The sequence below is a fragment of the Chlamydotis macqueenii genome, chromosome Z (assembly GCF_036417535.1).
Source record: "Chlamydotis macqueenii isolate bChlMac1 chromosome Z, bChlMac1.mat, whole genome shotgun sequence".
Lineage (NCBI taxonomy): Eukaryota > Metazoa > Chordata > Aves > Otidiformes > Otididae > Chlamydotis > Chlamydotis macqueenii.
Window position 1 is genome coordinate 25,547,169 of NC_141593.1, and position 25,713 is coordinate 25,572,881.

The 25,713-nt window shown below is 38.8% G+C and overlaps 1 protein-coding gene across 1 annotated transcript in view; it reads left to right on the plus strand.

The window, feature by feature from the left end:
• Positions 1 to 25,713, plus strand: part of ANKRD31 (ankyrin repeat domain 31) — a 71,190-nt gene that overhangs the window by 435 nt on the left and 45,042 nt on the right. The window contains 10 exon segments of the mRNA XM_086770618.1: positions 673 to 728; positions 2,454 to 2,533; positions 5,605 to 5,651; positions 6,306 to 6,400; positions 7,400 to 7,440; positions 15,888 to 16,550; positions 18,605 to 18,756; positions 19,176 to 19,318; positions 21,951 to 22,130; positions 25,248 to 25,390. Coding sequence (XP_086626744.1) covers positions 673 to 728; positions 2,454 to 2,533; positions 5,605 to 5,651; positions 6,306 to 6,400; positions 7,400 to 7,440; positions 15,888 to 16,550; positions 18,605 to 18,756; positions 19,176 to 19,318; positions 21,951 to 22,130; positions 25,248 to 25,390 — 1,600 coding nt within the window.

Below are 25,713 nucleotides of genomic sequence, written 5' to 3' on the forward strand. Positions count from 1 at the left end.
TTCTCCATTATTTCATAAAGGAGTCTTTTTATTTTTTTTTTTTTCGTTTAAAAAAAAATCTTTTTTTTTTTTTTTTCATCTATTCAGACCGGTTTTATATGCCCTCAGACTCAGAACAGTAGTTTTCAGCTCTGCAAATGGCCCCATTGATTTTACAGACACCCCTTGGGTCTCCGAGTTTGTGCATCTGGACCCTCCTAAATAACATTTGAATCAATGGAAGTGAAAGGTCCCAGAAGCCAGCTCAGAGAAAATAAGAAAACGCTATTCAGTAGGATTGCTGGTGATGTTGTTTCTCTGCAGTTTTAACTTGATACCATTTTCATGACGTTATCGCTTATCCTTTAAGACATGGCAAATAACTGAAACTACTGAGCAGCTGCACTTCTTTGTACTGGCTTTGTGGCCCCAGATTGCTTGGAAATACGTGACACATGCCTTGCTGCCTAAGGTTTGCCATGCAGAGTATCAGATATATCCTCACAGTTTGGGGGTCCTTTACGGTTGTTGTTAGTTTTAGAGGTGCGCCCGCTCAGCTTGTAGTGTCCCAGCAGCAGAGGCCGAGATGGGTGCCCTTGGCCGCCCTCAACTGTTCCTTGAGTTTAAAGGAATGAAAAGCAGAGCATGCAACTGTTTAACAGCCTTTCATTTTTTTTTTCTAATCTTGGAAAGGTTGCCTTTTCTTACGAAGGACATCACTTTAACAACTGAAATAAGAATTAGTGAAGGTAGGACAGATTCTTTTTTCAGTCGTTTTTTTTTTTCTATGATCTGTTGCTGTGGATGTTATCTGAGGCAGTTACTTAAGTGTTGCATGAAGTTCATTCTTATAAACTTTATGTACTCTCTTATTATATCCATACTTTTAGTTCTTATTCTAGAAAAACGTTCGGCATCTTTTTAATATTTGAAAAAAAGCTATTAATTTCTCCATTTTTCCTGTGTGCTATAACTGAGAATGCGTGGCTTAGGAATTGTTTGGGCTATATATAGGGATATCTTTTTTACTTAGATACATGTATTGTGTTTGATCAGAATAAAATAAATGGAATCTAAGCACATAATAGTCATATAAATGGAAGCTGTACACTTTAATAATATGTAACTGTAGTTGCATATATTTTTAGAAACCTTTAATGTTGCTACTATATCCATTGTCTTTAACGTACAAAATTTGGGTAGGCATATTTAAGTGCATTATCTTAAGCGTTTTATTAAATTACTTAGAACATAAATGCATGCACACTCATTTAAAGCTTAAAATCTTCCTTAATAAGTCCCTTAGAGCAGGTTCTGTGAGCAAGCATGTTGTAGTCACCTAATAGTTTTACTGGTATCTCCTTGTCATTTTTATATAGTCCATTTGACTTGCATCCTGTACCTTTTATTCCAGCCATGCAGAGACTAACAATTCTTTGAGTTACACAAGGTGTTCATAGTGTTCTTCCAGACTTTTTTTTTTTTTGTTTTTGTTTCTCTTTTGGCCAATGTGAAGACCTGAGTGGATCATCATTTTTTTATCAACCTACTCTTGAGTTAATGTAAATCTTATCTACAGCCTACTGAAATTCGCATAAACTTTTCCTATAGCTGTCCTGATGCTGAACCTTTCATAGTTGCTCAGTAGTTTTGCCTGAGGAAAGAAGTGTCTTCCCATTTAGAACTTGCCTGTGGTTATCCACTGGAATTAAAACCTGGCAACATTGAACATAACATGGTTTAAGGGATGTTTATTTGGCTCATTGCTCAGTTTGTAGAGTGGTGATTTATCTGAGAGTTAGGTAGGTTTTTCTAGTCTCTGTAAATGAATAGTTATGATATTTTTAGCATTCTGCCTGCGACATTTTATATTCAGTAAGTTGGCAGTAGTATTTTATTATTCATGTATTTGTGCAATCCTGTATAGTAGCAATTTGGTGATGAGATACATAACCCAAAGATTAATTTGATGGGTATTTTATTTATGTCAGTAGGAACATTTTAGTTTTGAAACCTAAGGGTCAAACCTTGAGGGTTTCTCTCTCTCCCCCCTGCCGAGAGAAGTTCTTACTTTCTTTAAAGACCATGCAAAGGCTTCCGTACAGGAGTACAAATATTTTTAGTCAACTGGATCAGGCAGCTTAGCAAAATTGCAGTTGTTAGTTAAAAATATAAGAGGAAAGTGTTAATCTCCAGTACAAACACAGGGAGGGTTCCAGAACACTAATTGAAATAAATTTTCTCCCCAGCTGATTTTATTAATTTCTGACCTTTTCTGTGTTGTAGTTTCAAAATCTAGTTAGATAGCTTGTTCAGCCACTTAAGTCCATTGCATATCAGAAGCTCTGATGCATTTACCTCAGTTACTGACTTGTGTAGAAATTTGTGAAGTTATGGAAAGTTACGTAGAAATTAAGGCATTTGAAACTTCCTTTAATTACTATATTTTTCTTCTGTTTTTCTTTTTTTCCTAGGACCTCCCTCTCCAGAAATCCATTTTGTACAGAAATTTAATGATCACACATATAGTCGAAAGGAAAAACACATAAATCCAGTAGGTATAGAAATGATACATCTCCTGCTACATGTATCTAACTATTAATTATTAATAAACTCGCTGGGCTTCCCATTCTTTATGTGCAAAAGACTCTGCTGGCTTGCAGCAGAAATGAATTTTATGGCAAGACAGTTACCATGTGTGCAGTACATTTTCTCCAGGAATGTATCAAAGTCTCTTCCCTGGTATTTCATGAGGGTGTAACCTCTCAACTTTGAGGAACAAGCCCATGATGAACATGAAGAAATCATGGAGCGTGGACTTTTTAGTATGCTCCCTTCAGAGCTGAAGGATAACCAATCTGGGTTAACCGTGCCAGAATACACTCTTGTTTTCTCATTGTGAGATTAGCTGTGGTCCAACGACTGGACAATTGTTTCTTTAAAAAAGAAATAATAATCTGAAATTCAGAACAAAGTGTCTACTTGTGTGATGATGGGGTAATTTTTCTACTCTGTGGACAATTCTGCATTCCCTAGTCTACTGGTTAGCCTACCTGTTAATACATTTGCCACAGTTGATAGCTAGCCCATAAACTTCTGTTCTTTTGAGCAGCCAGCTTTCAACCTGCATGTGACATGCTCGTGAAACAATTAGAGACAAGCGGGTTTCTACTCTTTGACTGAGATTGTTTTAAAACCTGTGACTGTAAAATTCCTTAGTGCTGTGGACTCACCAGTCCATAGACTCTATCTGTGTTTCTTTATTCCAGTATAGAGGGTTTCTTAGAAGAATGAAACAGTTTCCTAGATGACCAAAACTAGATTGAAAAAAAGATGCTGCTTCTACTGTATCATTCTACCGGACCATTACAGGATTTCTACTAAGTCAATATTTTTACACAGTATTACAGAATTGCAAATAAATTTGTCTCAACTGATAGCATGGGAAATGGTGAACAGAACTGGAAAGTTGCTGGATTTCAAAGGCTTTTCTCTATAAGTTTATTTTCCTGCTTGCATGGCCCACGGTTGTCCTGACTGAAGTTTGTCACAGTTTTCTAAGGGCAGAGGGAATGAGGGAAGTGCCCATTTACTCTCTCCCTTTCTCCTCTGATCTGACTGTCTGCTGCCTAATCTAAGTCTTTGGCTTCCTGACCCTCACCAGAGTAGCCAGTCTGCAATCCCAGTAAGGGATTCTTCCAAGTATAAGAACAAATTCTCTGTCCACAAAAGGAAAAGTCAGAAAACCAAGGAAACCTGGTACTTTTCACCAAATGGTGTGGGTAACTCTCACTATTACCTTTTTTGTGAGACCTGTATAACATGCCACTGGCCACTTGGTCATGCACAGCATGGGGACAGTGTAAAACTTAAATCTTTACTGAATGCTGCAAGGAACACTGTTGGCCTGTCATCCTTGATACCTGCATGTGTGGATTGCACCAGTGTGGCCCTTCAGCCACTCTGAGAGCCAACACAGAATGTGCTTACATAGAAGCTTTTGTTCTCCTGTGTCCTCAGAAATTATCTTAAGTGAATACTGCATTGTGATGTGATGTGATATGAGGGACATGCAACCTGGAGTGGCTGTGAATATTTTCAGGAAATGTAACATCTGTTCCAGTTGTTCCAAAGAGTCTTGGCTTTCTTTGTACTTCAGGTGGTTTGGGGGAGGCTTTGGATACAGAGTCCTGTCTTTGATTCTATCATGTAAGAGATTTAAGTAAGAATTTTCTTCCGCCAGAGATGCAATAGATATACAGGCAGATTTTGTAGGATTCAGGTTCTTTCCAACTGACAAGTTGTTTGCATTAATACTCTATTCCATGCCTTGTTCAGCAGGCCTCAAGATTGTAAGTTTGTGCTTTCACTTTCTTCAGGCTTTTCTTTTTCTTGCCCAGTTTGGTGAAGTGCGCCTAAAGGTGTTATTCTGTAGTAGTTATTCTGCTATCCTGCTGACCTCCCTTGGTCTCTGGATGATGTTCTATGTAAATACCTAAGCTGATTCCTACAAAGAGTATATTTAGCAAAGTAAATAACTTTCTGCCAACTATCCCATTGCTGTGCTTTGGAACTGTATCAGTCAGTAATTTTTGCACAAACTGTTTCTAAGATTCTCTTCTGTTCCAGGGAGCCTTTTAGCAGTCCATGGTACTGGGTGATCTCCACCTGTTGCTTTTCAGGTCATTGCTAAAACAATTGTTCTTACTGTGTTGCTAATACCTTGTGCAAGCCAAGTAAGTAATCACATTGTGTCCACTCTAAGATATTCTTTCTTGGAGTTTTCCTAGTGCTGTGCATTTTCTCCACTGTATGCCAATGATTTGTTTAAAATTGCAGCCAGTATGCTGATTGTCCAGTAGTAATCTCCGGTCTTCAACTCCTCTGGAAGAGACCCACTCTGCAGTTCCCTTGTCTGTCTTAATAATTCTTGAGTTGCCTTAGGCTTTACCTAAAGATTCCTGTTTCCATGCTAGAGGAGATCATTCCCTTATACACAATCAGAGGCACAAAAGGTGGATCTAAGCTCCTTTTACTAAAGAATTTGAATTTGACTCCTGCTCTGACATGGGCTCTGTCGTTGTCCTCATGCTCTTTCCTGTGTCTGCATGTGGCAGCCCTGCCACGTAGAGCTTGCTGATGTGCAAGTCTTGTCAGCTAAGTTCCTTAATTCTGTCCTTTCCAGGGATATAGAGAGTTGTGTACTAAACTCCACATTCTCTGCAGCAAAACCCTGTCTTATTTAATTAAAAGAAAGAATTGTTACAAAGATTAAAACTGGGAGTTTAAATAAAAATACCTCTTGTTTTGGTCTTCTGATGTGTAAAACATCTGAAGTTTAAAGCAATCATATCTTACTTGCATAGGTATGTTTTCCTTCTGGGTGAGTGTTGTCGTTCATGGTCTTGATTTATTATTCAACATTTTTCTGAAATAGCACAAATTAAAAAAAGAAGTTTAAGTGAAATGGCTTTTGTATCTTACTAGCAATGTATGTAAAGATTTGATCTAAAAATTCCATTTCCCAACTCAGTTACAGAAGGAAGAAGATAAGCATGTAGCAAAGCTGAGAAAACAAATAATGAAGTTGTTTACTAACTTGTTCGTTCTTTTTTTTCCATTCAGGTACCTCAAGAGGCATACACATCTGACCAGTCTCAGTCTCTACTGCAGTGAGTATAATACATCACACAGGAATTCCAGTCAGACATACTGTAATTAATTCCATTACACCCCCATTTGTATATTATTTTATTCTCAGTGTTCTGTTGTGAAGCAGTTTTCTTATTTGTTTGGCGGAGAATCTAGGTTTATGTTAGAGGTAATTCTGTGTCCGGTATAGGTCAAACTGTACTTGTATTTGGTTTTATTGATGATACTACCTTTAACAGTATAAGGGCATAAGCGACAGGAATGGCAGTAAAGTATTCAGGGAAAACCATTAGACAAATAAACAAAAATATGAAATAAATATTATTAGACCTTTTGTCCTCAAACGCTATGGAAGAATTTAAGTAGAAGATGGAATTATAATAGAAATACAGAAAAAAGTACTAAAAAATAGGAAGGGCTGTTTCTTCACTTAGAGAATGAAGGTACACATATAACTAGCTCCACTTAGGAAATCTGGAAGTCTTAGTATGTCCTTAGCATGTCCTTGTAAAAAGAAGTATGTTTCTAAAGTAACTAGATGTTTTTTCCTCAAGTAATTGTAAGTACAAAACTACATATGTAAATTCAAAAGTACTGTAGACATTTTCTTAAGCTGAGCAGATTACAATTTTCTCTGCATAAAAAAAAAAATTAATTTTATTATTTAATTCTAGGGATTGGAATAACTGTCCATCACTTACTGAAAATATTTCTAAGCCTGGTTTTTCACCAAATGCTGCAGTAGAGGGACAGGAAAATAGTTCTGTAGGTATGTTATATTTTGTACAAAACTGGAAGTTTTTCTAGCTGTGGCAAATCATTTGAGAGGCTAAAGATGAGTAATCCATTTAGGTTTATTTAGAGTCTGACTATATGTGGCCTTTACAACAGTTGTTTAGTTTTTATAGTTGCTTGGACTACAAGTTATGTTTTTGTGAGTATTCTGTTAGCATTGTTTGAAGAAATAACTGCTTTCCCAAACCAGTGGTATATTTCCAGCTTAAAAAAATTTAATTGCTGTGGAATTTTCTGTTGAAAGTTACAGGCCACGTGATGCTCAAGTGCTTTTATGCATATGTAAGGTAAGCATGGATGTAACAGTCACTGAGAGTTCCTACGTAATTCTTACTAGCATATCCAAGAATCAAAGGCATCTGTAAGAAAGGAGAAATAAAAAAGCTACTAGTCATTCCCCGTATCTGTCTATCACCTGCTGGCTACATCAGTTGTACTTCCGTTCCTCTGTGCTCCCAGCAGTGCAGGACTGCCCCATCTGTTCTGCTGTCTCCCTGTTTTGAGCTATTTTTTGCTAACTCAATAGAAAACCATTCACTTTACTTCTGATTAGGAAGTTGCCAGGCAGTCACATGAATGTCAGAACACAGGGATGGGAGCAGGGGGTTTGGGACCGGCCCTTTTCAGAGACAGCAAATTATTGGGTTTTTTTAGCTGTATTGTCTAATTGCAGTATTACTACAGAGGACAGGAGATGGGTCTCATCCTGTGGAATGGGTGGCAGTTCCATCTGCTGATAGTTTTTGGAAGCGCAGGCCTGTAAACCACAATGAAGAAATATGACAAAATAGTCCTTGAGTATAATTTGGTGACTAACAGAGCCTAACTGGAACATGACTATAGTAATTTTCCAGGTTTGAAACTTCAGCCTTAATCAGAAAGTGGGACCATTTTATTAGAGATAATGGGAACATTTCGAAGTGGAGTTTGATGATAGTACAACTGAAATATGTCTTTACTCTCCTAAATTTAGATGTCAAATTGAATGGATTTCAGAAAGATTCTGAAGAAAAGGTTAGTGTATTTTTACAACTGAATGTATATTAAGTATTATTTAATTCAATTAGCATTAGAGAATATTTTACTGAAAAATACCTAGTTATTTAATTTTTAAAAGCAGGCATATAGCTATTGAAACTGACACTAAGCACATTAAGTGAAAACGGCTTAAGAGCTAACCTTTATTTTCTGCTTTTTGGGTAGGAACTGCAGTTATTAAGCTTGCAGGGAACAAGGGTAGAAGCATACCAGTGACAGTGAAGTAGGAAAGACATCACTATGACACAGAATCTATAAGGGCTGTTACTTAAGCTAAAGTAATTAAACCTTTCAGTAGCTTAGAACATGTTTTCTACTGATGAAAGTTATGGGAGGGCATTAGAAAGGTCTTTGAGGAGGAAAAGAGTATCTGTAACTCTTCTGTTTGGGAGTAAAGACTTACTTGTGGCCAAAAATAGGTGGTAATGGTCTCTTTAATACATCTCTTTGGTAATCTCAAAGCTGCTCCTGAGTGATAGGTGTCACTACTGATGAGGTAAGAATCAGAGAATAGCTTTGGAGCTAGCTTTTCCCCCATTTGTCAGGTCCTTTTTCAGTGATACTGATTTGAGGATGATTCCACTCCACTGTGAGCCTGTCTGCTTAGGTGTTGCAAGGTACTGCCCGTTTTCTTTGCCATGCGTTTCTGCTGCTTCCTTTGGGCCAACACTGATGCTTGTTTGACCCTCAACATGAAGCACGTTTGAGGAACAACTGTCAGAGGCTGTTCAGTTTTTTTTAGTTGGCTTAGTTTTCAGCCAGATAATGTTTTCAGTTCAGCTCCCCAGAAGATTAGATAAGTGCCAATGCAGCACAAAAGGACATGTGGAAGTGCACAGCTGAAGGCAAGTGAACTGTACCCATGCTGATTTAGATCAGCTTTGTGCAATCTGAATGTTACAAGTGTAACTCACAAATAATACTGATAATTTTAGTAGTTATCTGCTTGCAAGCACTGCTTTTGCACGTAAAAGAAAGAAAACCCTGGAGGGAATAAGGAATTCCCTGACAGCTTCCAGAAAATACAGTAGCAACAACTCAACAATATATCTGTGTGAACTGTCCAACCCAGAAATATCTTGAGCAAGAGTTGAAGGTTCTGCAACCACTGACGTAAACATTTAGTGGTCAAGTGCTTCCTTTTTTTCTTCTCTACTTCCTTTCTCCCCTTTCCCCTTCCTGTACTCCCTCCATTCTTGGTTTGCAGTCACTGAAGTCTGAGCAGCAGTGAAAGACTGGAACAGATTTCTCTCCAGTTAGCAGAGGAAGTGCTGGCAGCATTTAACAAAGGAGTTCTTGACCTTTGCCTCTATATCCTCTGTCTGTATGTTATCATCTGCAACCGCGATGTTACTTTTGTCTGCTCTGCTACCTCTGCCTTGCTATCTCTTTGCACCTTTGAGGCACAATTCCCTGTTTAAGCTTTTTGATTTCCAGCCTCAGTTCATCCCTGACCAGTTCATTATTTTCAAGTCAATGTATGCTGGACAAAGAAACTGTCATTGAAACTTGCTCTGTTGCTGTTTCTGCTGCTAAGAGTAACTGCTTTTACAAGCTTCTGTTGCAATGTCATGGACACTTTTGAGTATTTCTACAGCACTAGTAACCTCAACTGCAGAGGTCCTAGAGAAATGGGAGGATCTCACTGGATGCATGTAATGCTTGCTGCCCTCTGCAGCTTCTTAGTAAACCTCACATTAGCTTATAGCAAGAGACAAGTTCCAGTATTTCTTCTCTGATGTTCCAGTGTGGAGTGATGTACAGCAATATGCAGTGTAATTATCTGCTGAAATAACCTGCTAAATGTAGAGACCATGGCATTATGACTGTTCCATCTAGTGCCATAAATTTGTACCTAAAAATAAAAAGTTAGAATGCTGTATAAATCAAATTTACTTTCTTTTTTTTTTTCAGGGAACCTGATTAAGGTTAATGTTGGAGAAAAAACAGTGCTTGCTAAAATTCACCAAAGACAAATTCGAGACCAGTATGGCAAATTATTCATGTCATGTAGCAAATATGTTTGATTATATAGTGAAGTATCTCTTGTTTCAGAACAAAGGAAAAAAAAAAGAGATTCCCTAGGCTTTTCCTTTTTGAAAAATACACAACTACCAATATACGTCTGTAATACCAACTTTATTAAATGAAAGATTCTCATTGTACAGATTTAGTTAAATAGAACAAAATCAAAATACCTTGAAACAAAGATTAACTATTATTAGTAGCCTCTGGAGAAAAGGCATATTGAGTGCATTGATAATATCTCCAAGGAGGACATTTTTGCAGCCTGGAGTAAGAAGGTTGGAATTAATCACTCAGTGAATTATACTTTTTGCACGTTGGCCGATGTTGGCACTGGCAAGATCCGAGTGCTGCAAGAAGACCTCTTGTGAGAGAAACCAACAGCCATCACAGGCTTCCATGTACTGATTTTAACAAAGGACAGGACAGACATCTTAGCAACCAGCAGTGAGTCACTGGGCATGTTAGTTTTGTGTATCTGTTCCTGAAAATATGAGAAAAAGTTATTAGTTAACATAATCTCTGCATAGAAGTCCTGACACTGTAAAATGGATCTTGCTGGATTTTCTTAATTTTGACAGTGTAGCAGCTCGGATGTCTGTTATGGTTAGTCTGTCAGTAGTGGGGCCAATACTGTTCAACATCTTAATTAATGGCCTGGAAAATGGAGCAGAATGCACCCTCAGCACTTTCCGATCTGGTAACAGATGAACCACGTAGTTGTGTTGCCATTCAGAGGTATCTGAACAGGTTGGAAAACTAGGCAGGGAGGAATCTCATGAAGTTTAACAAAGGGAAATGCAGAGTCTTGCATCTGGGAAGGAATAACGTGAAGCACCAGTATATGCCTGATTTCCAACCTGGCCTTGAATGTTTCCATCCGTGGAAACATTCAAGGCCAGGTTGGATGAGGCTCTGAGCAACCTGATCTAGTCAGGGATGTCCCTGCTCCTTGCAGGGGGTTTGGACTAGATGACGCTTGAGGGTCTCTTCCAACCCCAACCATTCTATGGTTCTATGCTGGGGACCAACTGACTGGAAAATACCTCTGCAGAGAAGGACGTGGTGATCCTGGTGGACAATAAACTGGCCACAAGCCAGCAATACACCTTGTGGCAAAGAAGGCAAACAGTATCCTGGACTGCATTAGGAAGAATGTTGCCAGCAAGTTGAGGCAGGTGATTCTCTACTCAGAACTGGTAAGGCCACCTCTAGAATGCTGTGTCCAGTTCTGTGTCCTCAGTACAAGAAAGATATGGGCACATTGGGGTGAATCCAGCACAGGGCCACAAAGATTATTGAAGAACTATTGCATATGGTTCTGTAAGGCTTTTGACATGGTCCCCCATAACATCCTTCCCTCTGAATTTGAGAGATCTGAATTTGATGGATGGACTGTTTGGTGGATAAGGAATTGATTGGATGGTCATATGCGGATGGTAGTGGTCAATGGCTCAGTGTCCAGGTGGACATCAGTGATAAGTGATAAGATATGCCCCTCAGGGGTCCGTACTGGAACAAGTACTGTTTAATATCTTCCTCGGTGGCATAGACAGTGGGATCAAGTGGACTGTCAGGAAATTTGCAGATGACACCAGTCTGCATGATGTAGTGGACATGCCTGAGGGATGGAATGCTTTCCGGAAGGATCTGGACAAGCTTGAGAAGTGGGCCCATGTGAACCTCATGAGGTTCAACAAGGCCAAGTGCAAGGTTCTGCACTTGGGTTGGGGCAACCCTCACTCTCAATACAGGCTGGAGGATGAAGGGACTGAGAGCATCCCTGCAGAGAAGGACTTGGGGGTACTGATGCATGAAAAACTGGACATGAGCCAGCAATGAGCTCACAGCCCAGAAAGCCACTCCTGGTCTTCATCAAAAGAAGTGTGGCCAACAGGTTGGCGTAGGTGGTCCTTCCCCTCTACTCCACTCTGGTGAGATGCCACCTGGAGTACTGTGTCCAGCTCTGGAGTCCTCAGTACAGGAAAGATGTGTACCTGTTGGAGTGGATCCAGAGGAGGGCCACGACGATGATCGGAGGGCTGGAACACCTCTTTTATGAGGACAGGCTGAAAGAGTTGGAGTTTTTTAGCCTGGAGAATAGAAGGCTTCAGGGAGTGTTGGACTAGATGACCTTTAAAGGTCCCTCTCAACCCAAAGTATCCTATGATTATGATCTTCGTATGAGAACAGACCGAGAGACCTAGAACTGTTCAACTTGAGGAGACAGAAGAGAAGGATTGGGGTGATCTTACCAATGTGTATCAACACCTGACAGGAAAGAATGAAGATGAGAGTGGCAGACTTCTCAATAGTTCCCGCTGATATGACAGGAGGCAATGGGCACAAATTAAAAAGAAATAATTCTCATCTGAGCACAAAAAAAACCCCAACTTTTTAGTTGTGAGGATGGTCAGACACTGCAACAGATTACCCAGAGCGGTTGTGCATTCTCCACCTCTGGAGATACTCAGAACCTGAGTGGACATGGTCCTGGGCAACCTGGTGCAGGTGACACTGCTTGAGCAGCAAGGTTGGACTAGTTGGTCCCAAGAGATCCCTTCCACCCTCAACTGTTCTGTAATTCTCTGTGCATCTCTCATGTCCCAGTATATTGCAGTAATCTTCAGCTCAGCGTTCTCACAAAAGCCGGTAATGTTAATCCTTCTGAAGCCTTAACTCTTTTATAGTGATTCTCTCATATCCGTGTATTGAAAGGCTGAACTTCTCTGCTGTTGTGTGGCTTGGAGCTAGCAGATGTAGGAGTCCACTTAACATTTCCATTCCACCCTTATTATTTATGCTTCAGTATTAGTCAGTCCAGTTTTATCTTCTAACATTTGTAAGCCAGTCTGTGACACCAAATAGCCACCAATTCCTCAATAAATTTTTATTTGTTCTTGAACACATGGGAAAAATTCTTGCATGTGAAGATTCAACCAGGTGATGTGAATGCACTGCCATCTGCTGGAATTGACAGTCCAGATTTAAGCTTGCTCATGTAGTGCACAGGGAGAGGGGAACATCTAAGGCTTGGATGAGCCTGGCTTGCTCACTGGCTTTTGGTGCAGTGAGTTTATTAATGCACAGTCTTTATGTACACGGTCAAGTAAGTTGTTTTTCTTAGATGAGACCTTTGCTTGACTTCGTGGTCCACCTACTTCCTCTAGTGTGAGGTTCTGAATCAGCTGAGGCTGGAGGTGAGTCTGGTCATGCTCAGCTGTTACCCAGTGTGTGAAGGGAGACCAAGATTCTGGGCTGATATCAGAAGGTCAGCAGGATTTGTGCCTGGATTAAGGTGCACCTTGAATTTAGTTTGTACTGAGAATAGTTGAGACATGAGGATCGTAGAATCATAGAATGGTTAGGGTTGGAAGGGACCTTCAAAGATCATCTAGTCCAACCCCCCTGCAAGGAGCAGGGACATCCCCGACTAGATCAGGTTGCTCAGAGCCTCATCCAGCCTGGCCTTCAACATTTCCAGGGATGGGGCATTCTCCACCTCTCTGGGCAACCTGTTCCCGTGTTCTACCACCCTCAGTGTAAAAATTTTTTTCCTAATATCCAATCTAAATCTACCTCCCTCTGTTTTAAAACCATTACCCCTCATCCTGTCACAACAGGCCCTACTGAACAGCCTCTCCCCATCTTTCCTGTAGGCTCCCTTGAGGTACTGGAAGACCACTATAAGGTCTCCCCAGAGCCTTCTCTTCTCCAGGCTGAACAGCCCCAACTCTCTCAGCCTGTCCTCATAGGACAGGTGCTCCAGCCCTCTGATCATCTTCGTAGCCCTCCTCTGGGCTCACTCCAACTGGTCCACATCCTTCTTATCTTGGGGGCTCCAGAACTAGACACAGTACTCCAGGTGGGGTCTCACCAGGGCAGAGTAGAGAGGGAGAATCACCTCCCTTGACCTGCTGGCCATGCTCCTTTTGATGCAGCCCAGGATGTGGTTGGCCTTCTGGGCTGCAAGGACACATTGCCAGCTCATGTTGAGCTTCTCATCCACCATCACTCCCAAACGCCTCTCCTCAGGGCTGCTCTCAATCCATTCTCTGCCCAGCCTGTGTTTGTGCCTGAGGTTGCCACGACCCATGTGCAGGACCTTGCACTTGGCCTTGTTGCACTTCATGCAGTTCTCATGGGCCCACCTCTCCAGCCTGTCCCGGTCCCTCTGGATGGCATCCCTCCCTTGCAGCGTGTTGATGGCACCACACAGCTTGGTATTGTTGGTGAACTTGCTGCGGGTGCACTCTGTCCCACTGTCCATGACGCTGACAAAGATGTTGAACAGGGCTGGTCCCAACATGGACTCCTGAGGGATGTTACTTGTGACTGGTCTCCACTTGAACTTTGAGCTGTTGACCGCCACTCTTTGAGTGCAGCCATCCAGCCAATTCCTTGTCCACCGAGTGGTCCATGGATAGTGGGATTCAAATCAAGGCTTTCAAAGTAGTGTGCTTGTGCTCGGTGGGAGAGATTCACAGATGCCATGAGATGGTTGGCATTCAAACCCTAAAAAGAATTAACAGCTTTATGCCAAAGAGATACCTTTTTCTCTTTGGTATTCTTACATAGGAACCCCTTTTTTAAAATGAAGCAGCATTCTTCTGGTGGAGGATGGACCTGAACCTGCATTTACCATGGTGTAAATTTACACAGAGAATCCTACTCCTCCTCTGAGTGAAACTTAGGTGTGTTCAGACCATGTTTACCAGACTGGGGTCCACAGGAGAGAGAATTCCCTGTTTTAGTTCAATTCCCAGCTGGCTCAACCCTGCTCCCTTAACAGCTCATCTGTTCCCTTTCGACAGACAGTTGAAGGCATAGGGAAGGCCTTAGGCACTGGGGCTTTTAGTGTCTTTATGGGTAAGAGGCAGCTGAGAACGAGTTTTCGGGAGGGAAAATTTTTACTTTTATTGTGTTCTGCAGCTTTTAATTACTTATAGAGCAAGCCTCACAAGATTTTGCCAATAGAAATGAGTGCTGAAGGAATTTAGGCACCTATATTTGGATGGGGGGTTTGTGAACACCAGTCACATTTAAGTGTTGGATTTCAGTTGGCATTTGAGTTTTTCAGATCTTGCAAAATAAGTCATTTATGCCTACCTGATCCTTCTGCATTGATGTAAGTGTAAGTTTCACCTGTCCTTCAACAAATGGACCAAGCCTTTTTCTTATTAAATTTATAATATATGTGCATGCTGTTTATACCACAGTTCTTCAAGTACAGACATTTATGACAGTGGTTTTTCTTCACAATTTTTTAAAGTCTGCAGAAATAAGAGAAGTGGTCTGAAAAGAAAGTGTAATTCCATATGGCAAAGTAAAAAGTAGTCAGTACTTCAAAAGGAACAATTAGCTGCACAGGTACGAAATAGGAAGCAGCACACTGGGGAATAATTTTTCAAGAAAGAATCAGGGATTTATAATGGCTTGCAAACTGAACAAGAGTCAGTACTTTCAGATTTCTGCCCTTTTTGTTTTATTGTGTATGAGCTTGATCAAAATTATGTTACCAGTGGTTAAAGGATTCTTGCACTGCCCAGTATTGCCACTTGCTGGCAGCAAGAGTCTAAAAATGTACTGAGAGCGATTATGTTAAGGTCTTGTACTACTAAGCTACACTGATGTTGTGTACAAACACTATATAGAAAAAAAAATATGGTTTAGATCTATTGAGGCATCTGATTTTTTTTTCCTGCAGAAGCATTTGAAACAGAGATAGGAAAGAAAAAAAGAAAAAGCTATATTAGCTGGTATAAAAATTGATGTGTCTGTTAAATGTGCCTTAAAGTGATTAGAAAAACAGTAGCAGTGTTACAAGAGCAGTTATGGTTTTGTGGTTCAGGGCTCAGTGTGTAAACTCAAACGTGCAGCCTCCAGACATATTCCTAAGGTTTTGAACTGGATCTTGTGAGGCACAAATACTCCATACCTATTTGGGATCCACATAAACACATAATCAAAACTTGTATATTCTGTTTTACTAACTTATGCTTTCTGTATTACTGTGAATGTGTTCACTTTCACTGTTTCTGAGTGTCAGAAATTTTTAATGCCTTTCTTTTAGAGCCCTTTAACACCCTCAGGTCATTGTCAATGGCATAATATCTTTGACTTTATAGCAGATTCAGCCTTTCTTACTCTGAATTTTCATTGCTAGGGAAGTCAACAGCTGAAGTGCTCTACTTTTGAAACTGAGACCTTAGTCTAACCCTTATTAAGAAATTGTATGAATTCTTAGGGGAGGCTTCAAGTCTTGTAGCTTTTGCAAAAATTGCAAATAAAGAAATATATATAGATATAAATTACTTCTAAAATGAATATTAATTACGTGCTTTTGAGACAGAATTGTTCCATTCCTTTTTGTAAACATTTTTTTTTTTAATGTTTAGATTTCACAGAAATTAAGTAATGAAGATCTGTTTCCAGAAATAAGCCTCTGTCTAGATGCCCTTCTGGAGGATATAATAACAGTTCCAAAGGAACAGACACCACAAGATATATTTCCACGTATTTTAGAAGATTGTGAGAGAACCTGCATGACCGTTATTAACACAGATAACATTGTAAAAGACCAGTCCCCTAATAATGATACAGATCTTTCACTGACATCCCTAGGGAAGATTTTCAAGGAAGCATTCACTGAAAAGAGTGTGCAGACTGATGAATTTGAAATCAGTGATTTGTTGAGATCCCTCAGTGATTCTGAGAATGTTAAAATGATAAACCCATGGCCTGACAAGTTAGAGTGTAAGGGTCATGCCTTTTCCATCGATCCATCAGCAGATGAGAGCAGTGATGTCCTGCCAGTAGATCTTGTGACAGCTCTGAATGCCTTGTCAGGATCTGTAGTACAACCTGTCACTCCTGTAGTGCCAAATGAGAGACAGCTTAACACCAAGGGAGAGCAGTTAAATTCAGAACCCAGTATTCCCCACTTGGATGATGACTGTACACAAATAACAAACATGATTGAGCCTCGACTTGCTACAGTTCAGGTGGAAGAAATAAAAGCCTTAACAGGATCTAACTTGCAGAGGACAACAATTGAGCAAGTGTGTACACAGTTTAATTAATATTTGAAAATTTGTTTGTCATAAAATATTTTATACAATAGTGTAATTACTCAGAGATCTGAATCCTAGTAAGGAATAAACTGGCATAAATAATTTACATGTTTAATACATTTCCATTGTTTTTGTTTTAAAAGTCCAGTGGTGTTTTTCTGTTTTGATATATCCATACAATGAGAATGGCTGAACTTGCTGGGATGGGAAATCCTAGTAAAGTTAATTCAGCGACTGATCTGGAAATCTAGAATCAGCATGGGAGTTTCAAAAACTCCTGGTTGCCCAGCTCTCCTGGAGCTGGAAGTTAACGATCACCCACATACAAATAGCTACTTAAGATGATTTTACAGCCACTTTGCTTCCCCACAATGCCATAAGGCATCCAAAGATGATGAGTTAATTCCATCTTTTGCTGGTAGTATTAACTGAATATAACACAGTACATAGTAAAATATGCCACAAAGGTAGCTGATTTCAAGGTACTGAAAGGTCTCTAGGCTAATTGTCTCAGTACCATAGCAACTTACAATGCTCTTTCAGTGAAGTGTTGATTTCTGAAATTTGTAGCACGGCTAAGTGAAACTTAATGTATAGATTTACTCAATATTACAATTAGGATTGTGAAGCAAGGTCCTGTGGGAATGGAGATCTCTACCTCTTGTTGATTAGTAATTATTTTAGCTTTTTTTTTGTGCCTCCATCTGCTGTTCTGAAAGGCAGAAAGTAGGGAGGTGATTTAATGAGGAAAAAATCCCTGTTAATTTTCTAGTAACTGTTGCATTCTGACAGTATATTGTTCACGTTGGTCTTTTCTCATCCTTGTTTCTTTGGAGTATTGTTCTTGTGGTGAAACAAGTATCCAGAAGAGGAGAGCTTATACTGTACTGCAGATGCAATCAGGATGTTTGATAGCCCATTTATTTTAATATATTCTCCCTTATAAAACAAGTGGCTTTTTTTTCTCGTTGAAATGTCTCTCTTCTTCTCCAACCTTCCTCCAATGGCAGATGTGATGCAATGGAAAGTACTGCATAGATAGTTTTATAAACTGAAATACTTGGTTTTTCCCAACTGCCATGCCAGCATGCATCATCTGCTTACCTAGAGTGACTGCTTCTAGGAATGCACTTCACCTCTTCCATAGCCTCTCTACTGAATATCTCGATTAAAAAAATTAATCAGTGAATCCTCCATTTCCATCTATGTCACAAGAAAGGGCTAACAAGTTCTCTAACATCACTGTGAAAGAGTTTGTATGCATGTGTGGTGAGGTTGTGTCCTAAGAGCTTTTAGCATTACACAAGTGTGCAATAAACTAATGAGTACCCTGGTTTCAGCAGCTCGAGCAATAATCAGCAGCACATCACACTCACTTGACTAAAACAGTGAATAAACTCAAGTGACTCAAAATAACTGCCACGTGATGACTTATCTTTAGTATGGGATTTCTATCCCTTACTGTTAGAGATAAGCCTCCGGTATACACTAATTATTTAGGTTCCCCTTTGCCCAATTTGGAATGAGGTGCATCACCATAATCTCTGAAAGTAGCTCCTCCCCTTCACCAATGATTGGGGTAACCAGGGATGCCTAGTGTCTTCTAGATGCCTGGCTTTTAGAAGGCTGAAGGTAAGTGAAGTGAATCTCATTTGTGGTGGCTGTAGCTCAGGGGTGGTATGCCTTTAGAAATAACTTCTCAGCTGGGAGTTACTGAACCTCTGGTGAAACATGGCTCTTGATCTTGTGCACATTTCTAGGCTTGTGCAAGAGTGGGGTAAGATGGCTTACCTTAAGACAGTTTAAGCGTCACTTTATATTTCGGGACAGGAGCTCATGTCCATAGGAAACTGAAATGAGTCTGTTATATCATATATCCAACCAAACATACAGTTAGTCACTTAAGTGACGTCTCCATTGTCTGTGAGCACAGATACAATTTATTAGACAATGTTCTTGGAGCTCTTCTATGTACAGCCCTTGTTTTAACTGCATGCTTACCAGTTGCTTGTAATACTTCTTTTTTTTTTCTTTTGTCACAGCCTTTGGGTGGTCTGCAGAGAGAGAAAGAAGTAATTTCAGATTACTGGAGTGACACCTCTAGTGAAAAGCAAACTGAGCGGGGGATTTCACATTCAGTGAAGGTTGCAGCATGTGCAGAAACAGCCCAAGCAACATCAAGGAAAGCGATGCAGTTAACAGAGACCTCCTCAAGACAGAGCAGAGATCATGTTTCCAGTCATTGCCAGATAATAGAAGAGACTCAGCAGAGGATATCTCACAGTGACAGTGCAACACAAAACAAAGCTAAGGATTTTAAGTATGACAAAATAATGCATCGTATTATTAATTTTTTTTAAATGATGTAATAAGTACAATGCATACAGAGTACTAATTCTTTATGTGAATGACTTCAAAAGATAAAGATTTTACTTTTTACTGAAAGATCTGAAAGGTAGTTTCCCTCCTAGTTAACTCTTTATTTGCTACTAAGTTAGCCTGTATAATTGCATGCTATTACAGACTTCCTTTTAAAATCAAATATATTCACATTCTTAGCTCTACTATAACCATTGATTTATATAGAGAAGAGAATATTTTTTTAATTCTAAGCTAATCTCTTGTCAGTAAAATTCAGAAATCCGCTTCTGAAGACAAGCAGGATCTAGAAACCAACATATGCCAAGAAATAAATTTGAATGAGGATAGAAAAGCTGAGCAGAGAAGAAGGAGCAAGAGAATCAAAAACAAACTGAGTAAGATACTCTCTGATGTTACCAGACATTATTTTTTATTTGAACAACTGTACTGAATCAAATATAATTAATAACCCTTCCAATGTATTGTGGCATAGATTTCTTTTTAAAAGATGGTATAAACTTCATTTTAATAATTAACATTACTGATAATTTCACTTACTTGTTTAAACCTACATATTAGCAACCTAACAGTTGACTTGTTTACATAAGCTCCTTAAGAATCATCAGAATTTTTTCAGGATGCAATTTTTATCACAGTGTTCTATATGAAAAAAAATATGGGGTGTTCTGAAAAGTGGAAGAAAAATGTTTTCATGTGGAGTAAAAATGTAGATCCTGATACACATTTATATATCCTTTTATGATCTATTATTCTGTGTGCAACATCGTTCTGAGGGTGGTACCATTCCCAAGAATTGACCTACACAAAACAGTCAAACAGTCTATTCTATTTTCAATGCCTGCCGCTATTATTCTGTCTGTTTTAAATATAGAATTAAAGGGTCTTCACTACCGCAGTCACAGAGCACTCTTTGAAGTATTTTTCCTCACAGTGCTCTTTGTCAGAGAAGGATTGCTATTTTTCGTTCTTTGAAGATAGATACAGAGAAATTCTTTGCCTTACAGAGGAAGTATATAAAAGAATACAGTGCTCACTCCAGCACCTTTAAGAGGTCTTAAAAGTGTTTTTTTTTCTTTTTGTTTAAGCCCACTCAGTCTGGATTTACCTGTGCACCTACAGTCATTTAAACAGCTTACAGAATTTGGAGGTATTTGAACTCTAACAGCTACATTATAGACCTTACAAAATATGAATAATTCTACCTCCAATTAACAACCCTTCTCTTTTGAGGGGTTTTAAGTATACCCAGTGGAAGCACCGTTTTTATTAGATTTAAAATTGTGTGAGTAACTACTCATGAATTTCCAGTTAACTTACTAGTTTCCACTCAAAAAACAAGCGATTGTCTTTTTAGCGTGATTTCTGTAGGAGGATTTGTGCTGCCTATAGAATTAACTTTCTGTTAATCCGGTGTAGCAAGTTTGACTCCTTTTGCACCAGACCTAGCAATCAAGAGTCTGTGAGTCATCTTAGTTTGCTAATTCACTGAAAAAACAGCCCCACAAAAAGTTTCGGTTTGGGTCAGGAAGCATCAGTTGTTTTGCACAAGGTCAGACACCAGGAAGGCGCTAAGGGAAGGTAAAGTACAAGTGATGGGAAATAGGTCCTCTTGAAATAACAAGTTTGATTGGGTTAAGTGTAGCATAAAACTGCACCTTGTGCTGCGTGTGTCTGTTCAGTTTGATCCTTCCTGAACTGCTTGGCTAGTTTAGAGCAGCTTTGACTAGATACTGCAGTGTCTTAAATGATTAAGATCTTGCGGTGCTGGACAGGCAGAGGAGAGGGACTGCCTATGTGCTCAGCTGGGGAAAGGTCCTGGGTGAACCCGTATCTATTAGATTCTAAAAATCTACACAAAGTCAAGAACTTAAGAAGACTGGGAATTATTCTGAGCTCACAGTGTATCACCATGCACAAAACAGCAGAGACATCAGACTTTGTGAGTTACAGCTCTAGGAGAACTCTGTCATTTAAGATAATACTTGAAATGTCTATTCCTGACACCCAGGTGGAGTTGTAGCGCCAGTGAGTCACACCTGCTACAGCTTCTGAAGAAGAGCAGTGTGTGTAGCCTGCTGTTCCAAGGTTTTTCATTAGCAGATAAATTAATGGCCTAGGCCATGCATGGTGCTTTCCTACAGGCAATCCTCCTGTTCTTTCCTTCCTGCCTTCTTTCTTCCCCCCCTGTGTTTCAGAAGAGGCAGTAACTAGAATGCTCTTCTCCATAGCATGAAGGGATGCTGGGATGGCACTGCTGGTGAAGTACAGAACAGCTCATCTGTGTATTGGAAATCATTTCACCCAAGCTGAAAACTGTAATGAGCGCATAATGGGAGATAGCATTTGTTCTGTAAAATAATAAAATAAAAATTTAAAATATTACCTTTTACATTTTATTTTTTACATTTAGGCCTCGTATTCCCAAGCAACTGTTCACCTTTTGTTCCTTGCAGAAATGGCTACGCTGGTTGTGAAGCAATGTGGAAAAGTAATCTGAGGGAGCTAATCTCAATCGCTATTCTAGTGTAAATACTCTTTGCCCACAAAGCGGAGGTTTTAATACAGAAATGAGTACAAAAGAAATGCTGATAAATTTGAGTTTTAAGAAAAGAGAAATTACTGAGTAACTGAGTAGCTATTGAAATACTCATCTTGTAATGAATTGTAACCTAGAATAGCAGTTTTATCACCCAGTGGGAAATAAAGCATTTTGCAAAAATGTCATTAAAAAGGAAAAAGTCTAAACTTAACACACTTTTACAAAGTCATATTCTTATATGTTCAATTTCGATTATTGTTCTGTTCTGGAATTCACTATAGCATCTTTTATTGAATGGTATTATTATTATTTAATTGGTAATGTGTTTTTTGAGATACTAATTCCTGCTAGATTGAGTGAGCATTTTTTTCTCCAGAAAGCTTATTCATTAATTGTAATGCAAAGTGAAGTCAAAATAAGAGAGGAAAGATTTTCCTGTTCAGCAGATTTTTTACATTATTTTTCAGGACAAGAAGCCTTTGTTAGGAATTCTGTAAATCCTATTCGCTCCATTTCACTTTCAACCATCAATAGGAGAAATATTTATGGTGAAACCTTACTCCATAAAGCTGTTGCTCATCAAGATGTAAACCTTGTACGTAACATAATAAAAGCCAATGGAAGTGTAAATGTTCAGGATTATGCTGGTAAGTTTCAGTGGTATTAAAATACTATTTTCAGAACGATTATCTGCCTATAATAAAAGTGCATGTTATGAGTTTGTGCAGTGGACAGGACTGTAGGTTAGTAGATTATTCATTTTTTATTGGTTTAACTTTGTAATTGTTCATGAGAAAATGTATGGACCTATGCATAAAATTATATTAGAAAAGAATATTTTTTAAAAAATGTGAGCACTTTAAAAATTACGAAGTGATGCAATGAAGTTTACTTAGCCTTAATTCAACAATCCTGTGCATGCTTATCACAAAACAGTCCCTTAATTAAAAATTCAAGGTAACTTTTTTTTTTTTTTTTTTTTTTTGGTTCATTTCAGTGGCCAACTTGAGATGCCAAGATTTAGATTTTCCAGTTTAATTTTTCAGGGATTCTGATTTTGCCCCTTGCATCTTAAAGAAAGTTGTAGCTTCATAGTTTAGCCCTGCTTTGATTTTGTGAAGTTGTGAGTGCTTGGTATTTTGCATGTTTAATTCATCTTGGGCACCAAAAAAAAAAAAGTCTGACAAATAGTGGCCAACTATGAACTTTTTGGTTGAAGCAGTTCGTCTTATCCATCTTCATGTGTGATACTCTGTGTCAAAGACATTGCTGCACCCTGAAGTATCAATTGGTTAGTTCAAATGTAAGACTATTACCACTTATTTTGCAGTTCCCTGTCTCATCCATTAGGCTATAATAAACTTCCATAACAAAAGAAAATGGTTTCGCAGACAGCTGGCTCATTTGGTAGAAAACTTTGATTCATTCTTAAAGTGTTTCGATCCTGTGCAGTGTCTAGGATTTCACAACAGTTCTGTGGGAAGAAAAAAAAAAAGGTGTTCTGCAGTTAAAGGCTATTGCATAATGCAGGTATATAACAGACAAAAATTGCGGTAGAAATGCTCTGTCTTCTGGAATATACTGACAGTAGATTGGGTCAGCAGCACATTTCAGACTGTTACAGCATAGGACTCTGGCATTTGAGCTAACAGAGTGATTCGTAATATGTGTTAATTTGTGCTAGAGGTAGATGAGAAACTGTTTTGTTGGTGGGTTTCAAAGCCACCTGCTGACAGCAAAGCAACGTTGATAGTGTGTATTCAGCTGCAGCCTCTGTGAGCAAGTGTTCTGAAGTGCACTCGTTCCAGTTTTTGGCCTTACAGCTGCTTCCTTTTTTTGCCTTTGCATGTTTTGCCAGGCCACTGTTTCTTCATCCCCGAGACTCTGGCTGCTATTTTTTTTTTTTTTTTTGTGCAAAAGGAGCACAACTGCACAAAATATGTTTTAGTTTAACTCCTTGAAGAAATGAGAGGCCGACCTGGCCCTACTTCTTTCTTTTTTAGTGAGGGAGGTGTAATCAGAAAGAAGTCGGATTGCCAGATCTGTGCCATTTTGAAATGCACTTTCATCTCACTCTCTTTGGGAATCGTTCTGATTATTATATTCTCACTCTTTAAAGCACTCCACCAGTGATTATCCATATCTTAACCTAGTGTTTTTCCTTATTCCTGTGCTACACTACTCTGCTTCAGTACCTTGCTGAGTTCTTAGGTTCTTTTTTGTGGGGTTTTTTTTTTTCCTTTCCTTTTTATTTCCTGGATATCAGCATGTAGGATATGGACAGCATCTTAGAGATACTGTCTGTGCTCTCAATTTTAGTCTTGATTCACAGTGCCTTGAGGGTGCTGAAAAATAGTTCTCCTTGGAGAATCATGTTGCTAAACTCTAATGATTATCAATTGAACATGTTGCAAGTTTGTTTTTTGAGGGGCTTATTAGAGTATCAGATCAGGGAAAGTACCTATTTCTCCCACAGTAAAACATATCCTCTAAGTTAACCTTTTTTTAATCCCTACCTTAACAGATTTCAAGCTTTTGCTCTGCAATAAGGAGTTACTAGAGTTTCTTAATGAGATAGGCTCTATGAAATGCAAGTAAATTATTTTACAAGTGATACTGTTAAAAACCATTCATCTTGAAGCACTGTCAGCATTAGTCAATGTAGTTAAAACCTAGTTGAGTTTCAAGCATTCAGGAGCAAAGGCTAATTGCACAAAATTTTTTGACAACCTGGTTTATTCTGTCCCCATAATAAACCCAATTCTATACAAATATACAATATTCTGGGTTGAGTGGTGTATTAGAGAGGCTCAAGATTTCCTCTTTCCAATGAAGTCAAGATAATTTTGCTTAATGGCAGCAGAACAGTTTTAATAAGAGTAATTCACATATTAATTCACATATATAGTATGTGAATTACACCCAGACAACCTTATGATAAAGGGAAATAGTTGAAAAGTAAGGCTGTCCACCAAAGTGGTCTTCTGAAAGGCATGCTGGTTTGAGGGCTGGAAAATAAGAAGTGGAAGATTCTGTCTTTTTCCCTTACTTTTCTCACCCTACAAAAAACTGTCACGTTGTGAATGTTTAAGGAGCTGATGAGAGGATATGCTAAACCCAATTCAAAGATGTACCTTCCATCTTTTATTTTTCTTCAACACCACCTTCATGGAGTAGAGTTATTCTGTGGGTCATGATGCTCGTGTCTTTGTTTATAACGTATAACTGGGAATGGATATGGAATTTCAATAGGGATTTTTCGTTGCTTTCTTTGGAAACTTGAACCATTCTTGGATAGTCTTAAAAAACACTTTTGTTTTATAATAAAAACTCCAGGTCTTTATTTTGTCTCTTCTTTCTCAGTTACTCTCGTCAGCATGGTTATGTAAATAAGAGTGCTATGAAAAAATGATTTTGTTCTTAAAATAACACATATATATTTTATTCGGGGGGGAATTACTAAGATATGGGTGGGATAATTTTTATTCTCTTTTTTCATAACAGAACTATTAAATCTAAAACTAATATTGTTAGAGGAGCCCCTGGTTCTTCAGTAAGTGCAAATTTTGACAAAAGAACGCTATTTCCCCACCCTTGTGACTTTTTCATAAACGTTTTTTCATATAACTTATTGTAAAATGCATCAATTTTTACTTTTTCAGTATACTCTCTGAAATATTTATCAAATGGACAACCTGAAACTGACATAAGTCTTTCTACATTATTTCACCCAAATGTGAAATACAGGTTTTTCTTTTTTGTAGGCTGGACTCCACTACATACAGCAAGTGTGGAAGGCTTTTATGGGATAGCAAATGAACTTTTGAAAGCAGGAGCTGATGTTAATGCTAGAGGAATTGAGCAAATAACACCATTGCAAGATGCAGTTAAAGAAGGCCATTATGAGGTATATTGCAAATTGAACACAAATTGTAGTTCAGGAATAGAAATTATTGTTGTTGGGTGCAGAATGTCACATAATCTTTTTACATGTGGCTGGTCTTTTCAGATTATGGGTAAATTCAGGAGCTCGCAAGTCCTTTCTGCCCAGTTTCTGTTGAAACCATTCCATGCTTTACAAGTTTTGTCCAAAAGCAGAAATTCATTGTTTTTCTAACTGTCTGAGACAATGGCTGAAGTACTGAGGAATAGATTGCTACTGTTTAATGCTACTTGTTTCCCTTGTTTTTTGATCACCTTGCAGAATAATTTCTGACCTGAGCTGTCTTC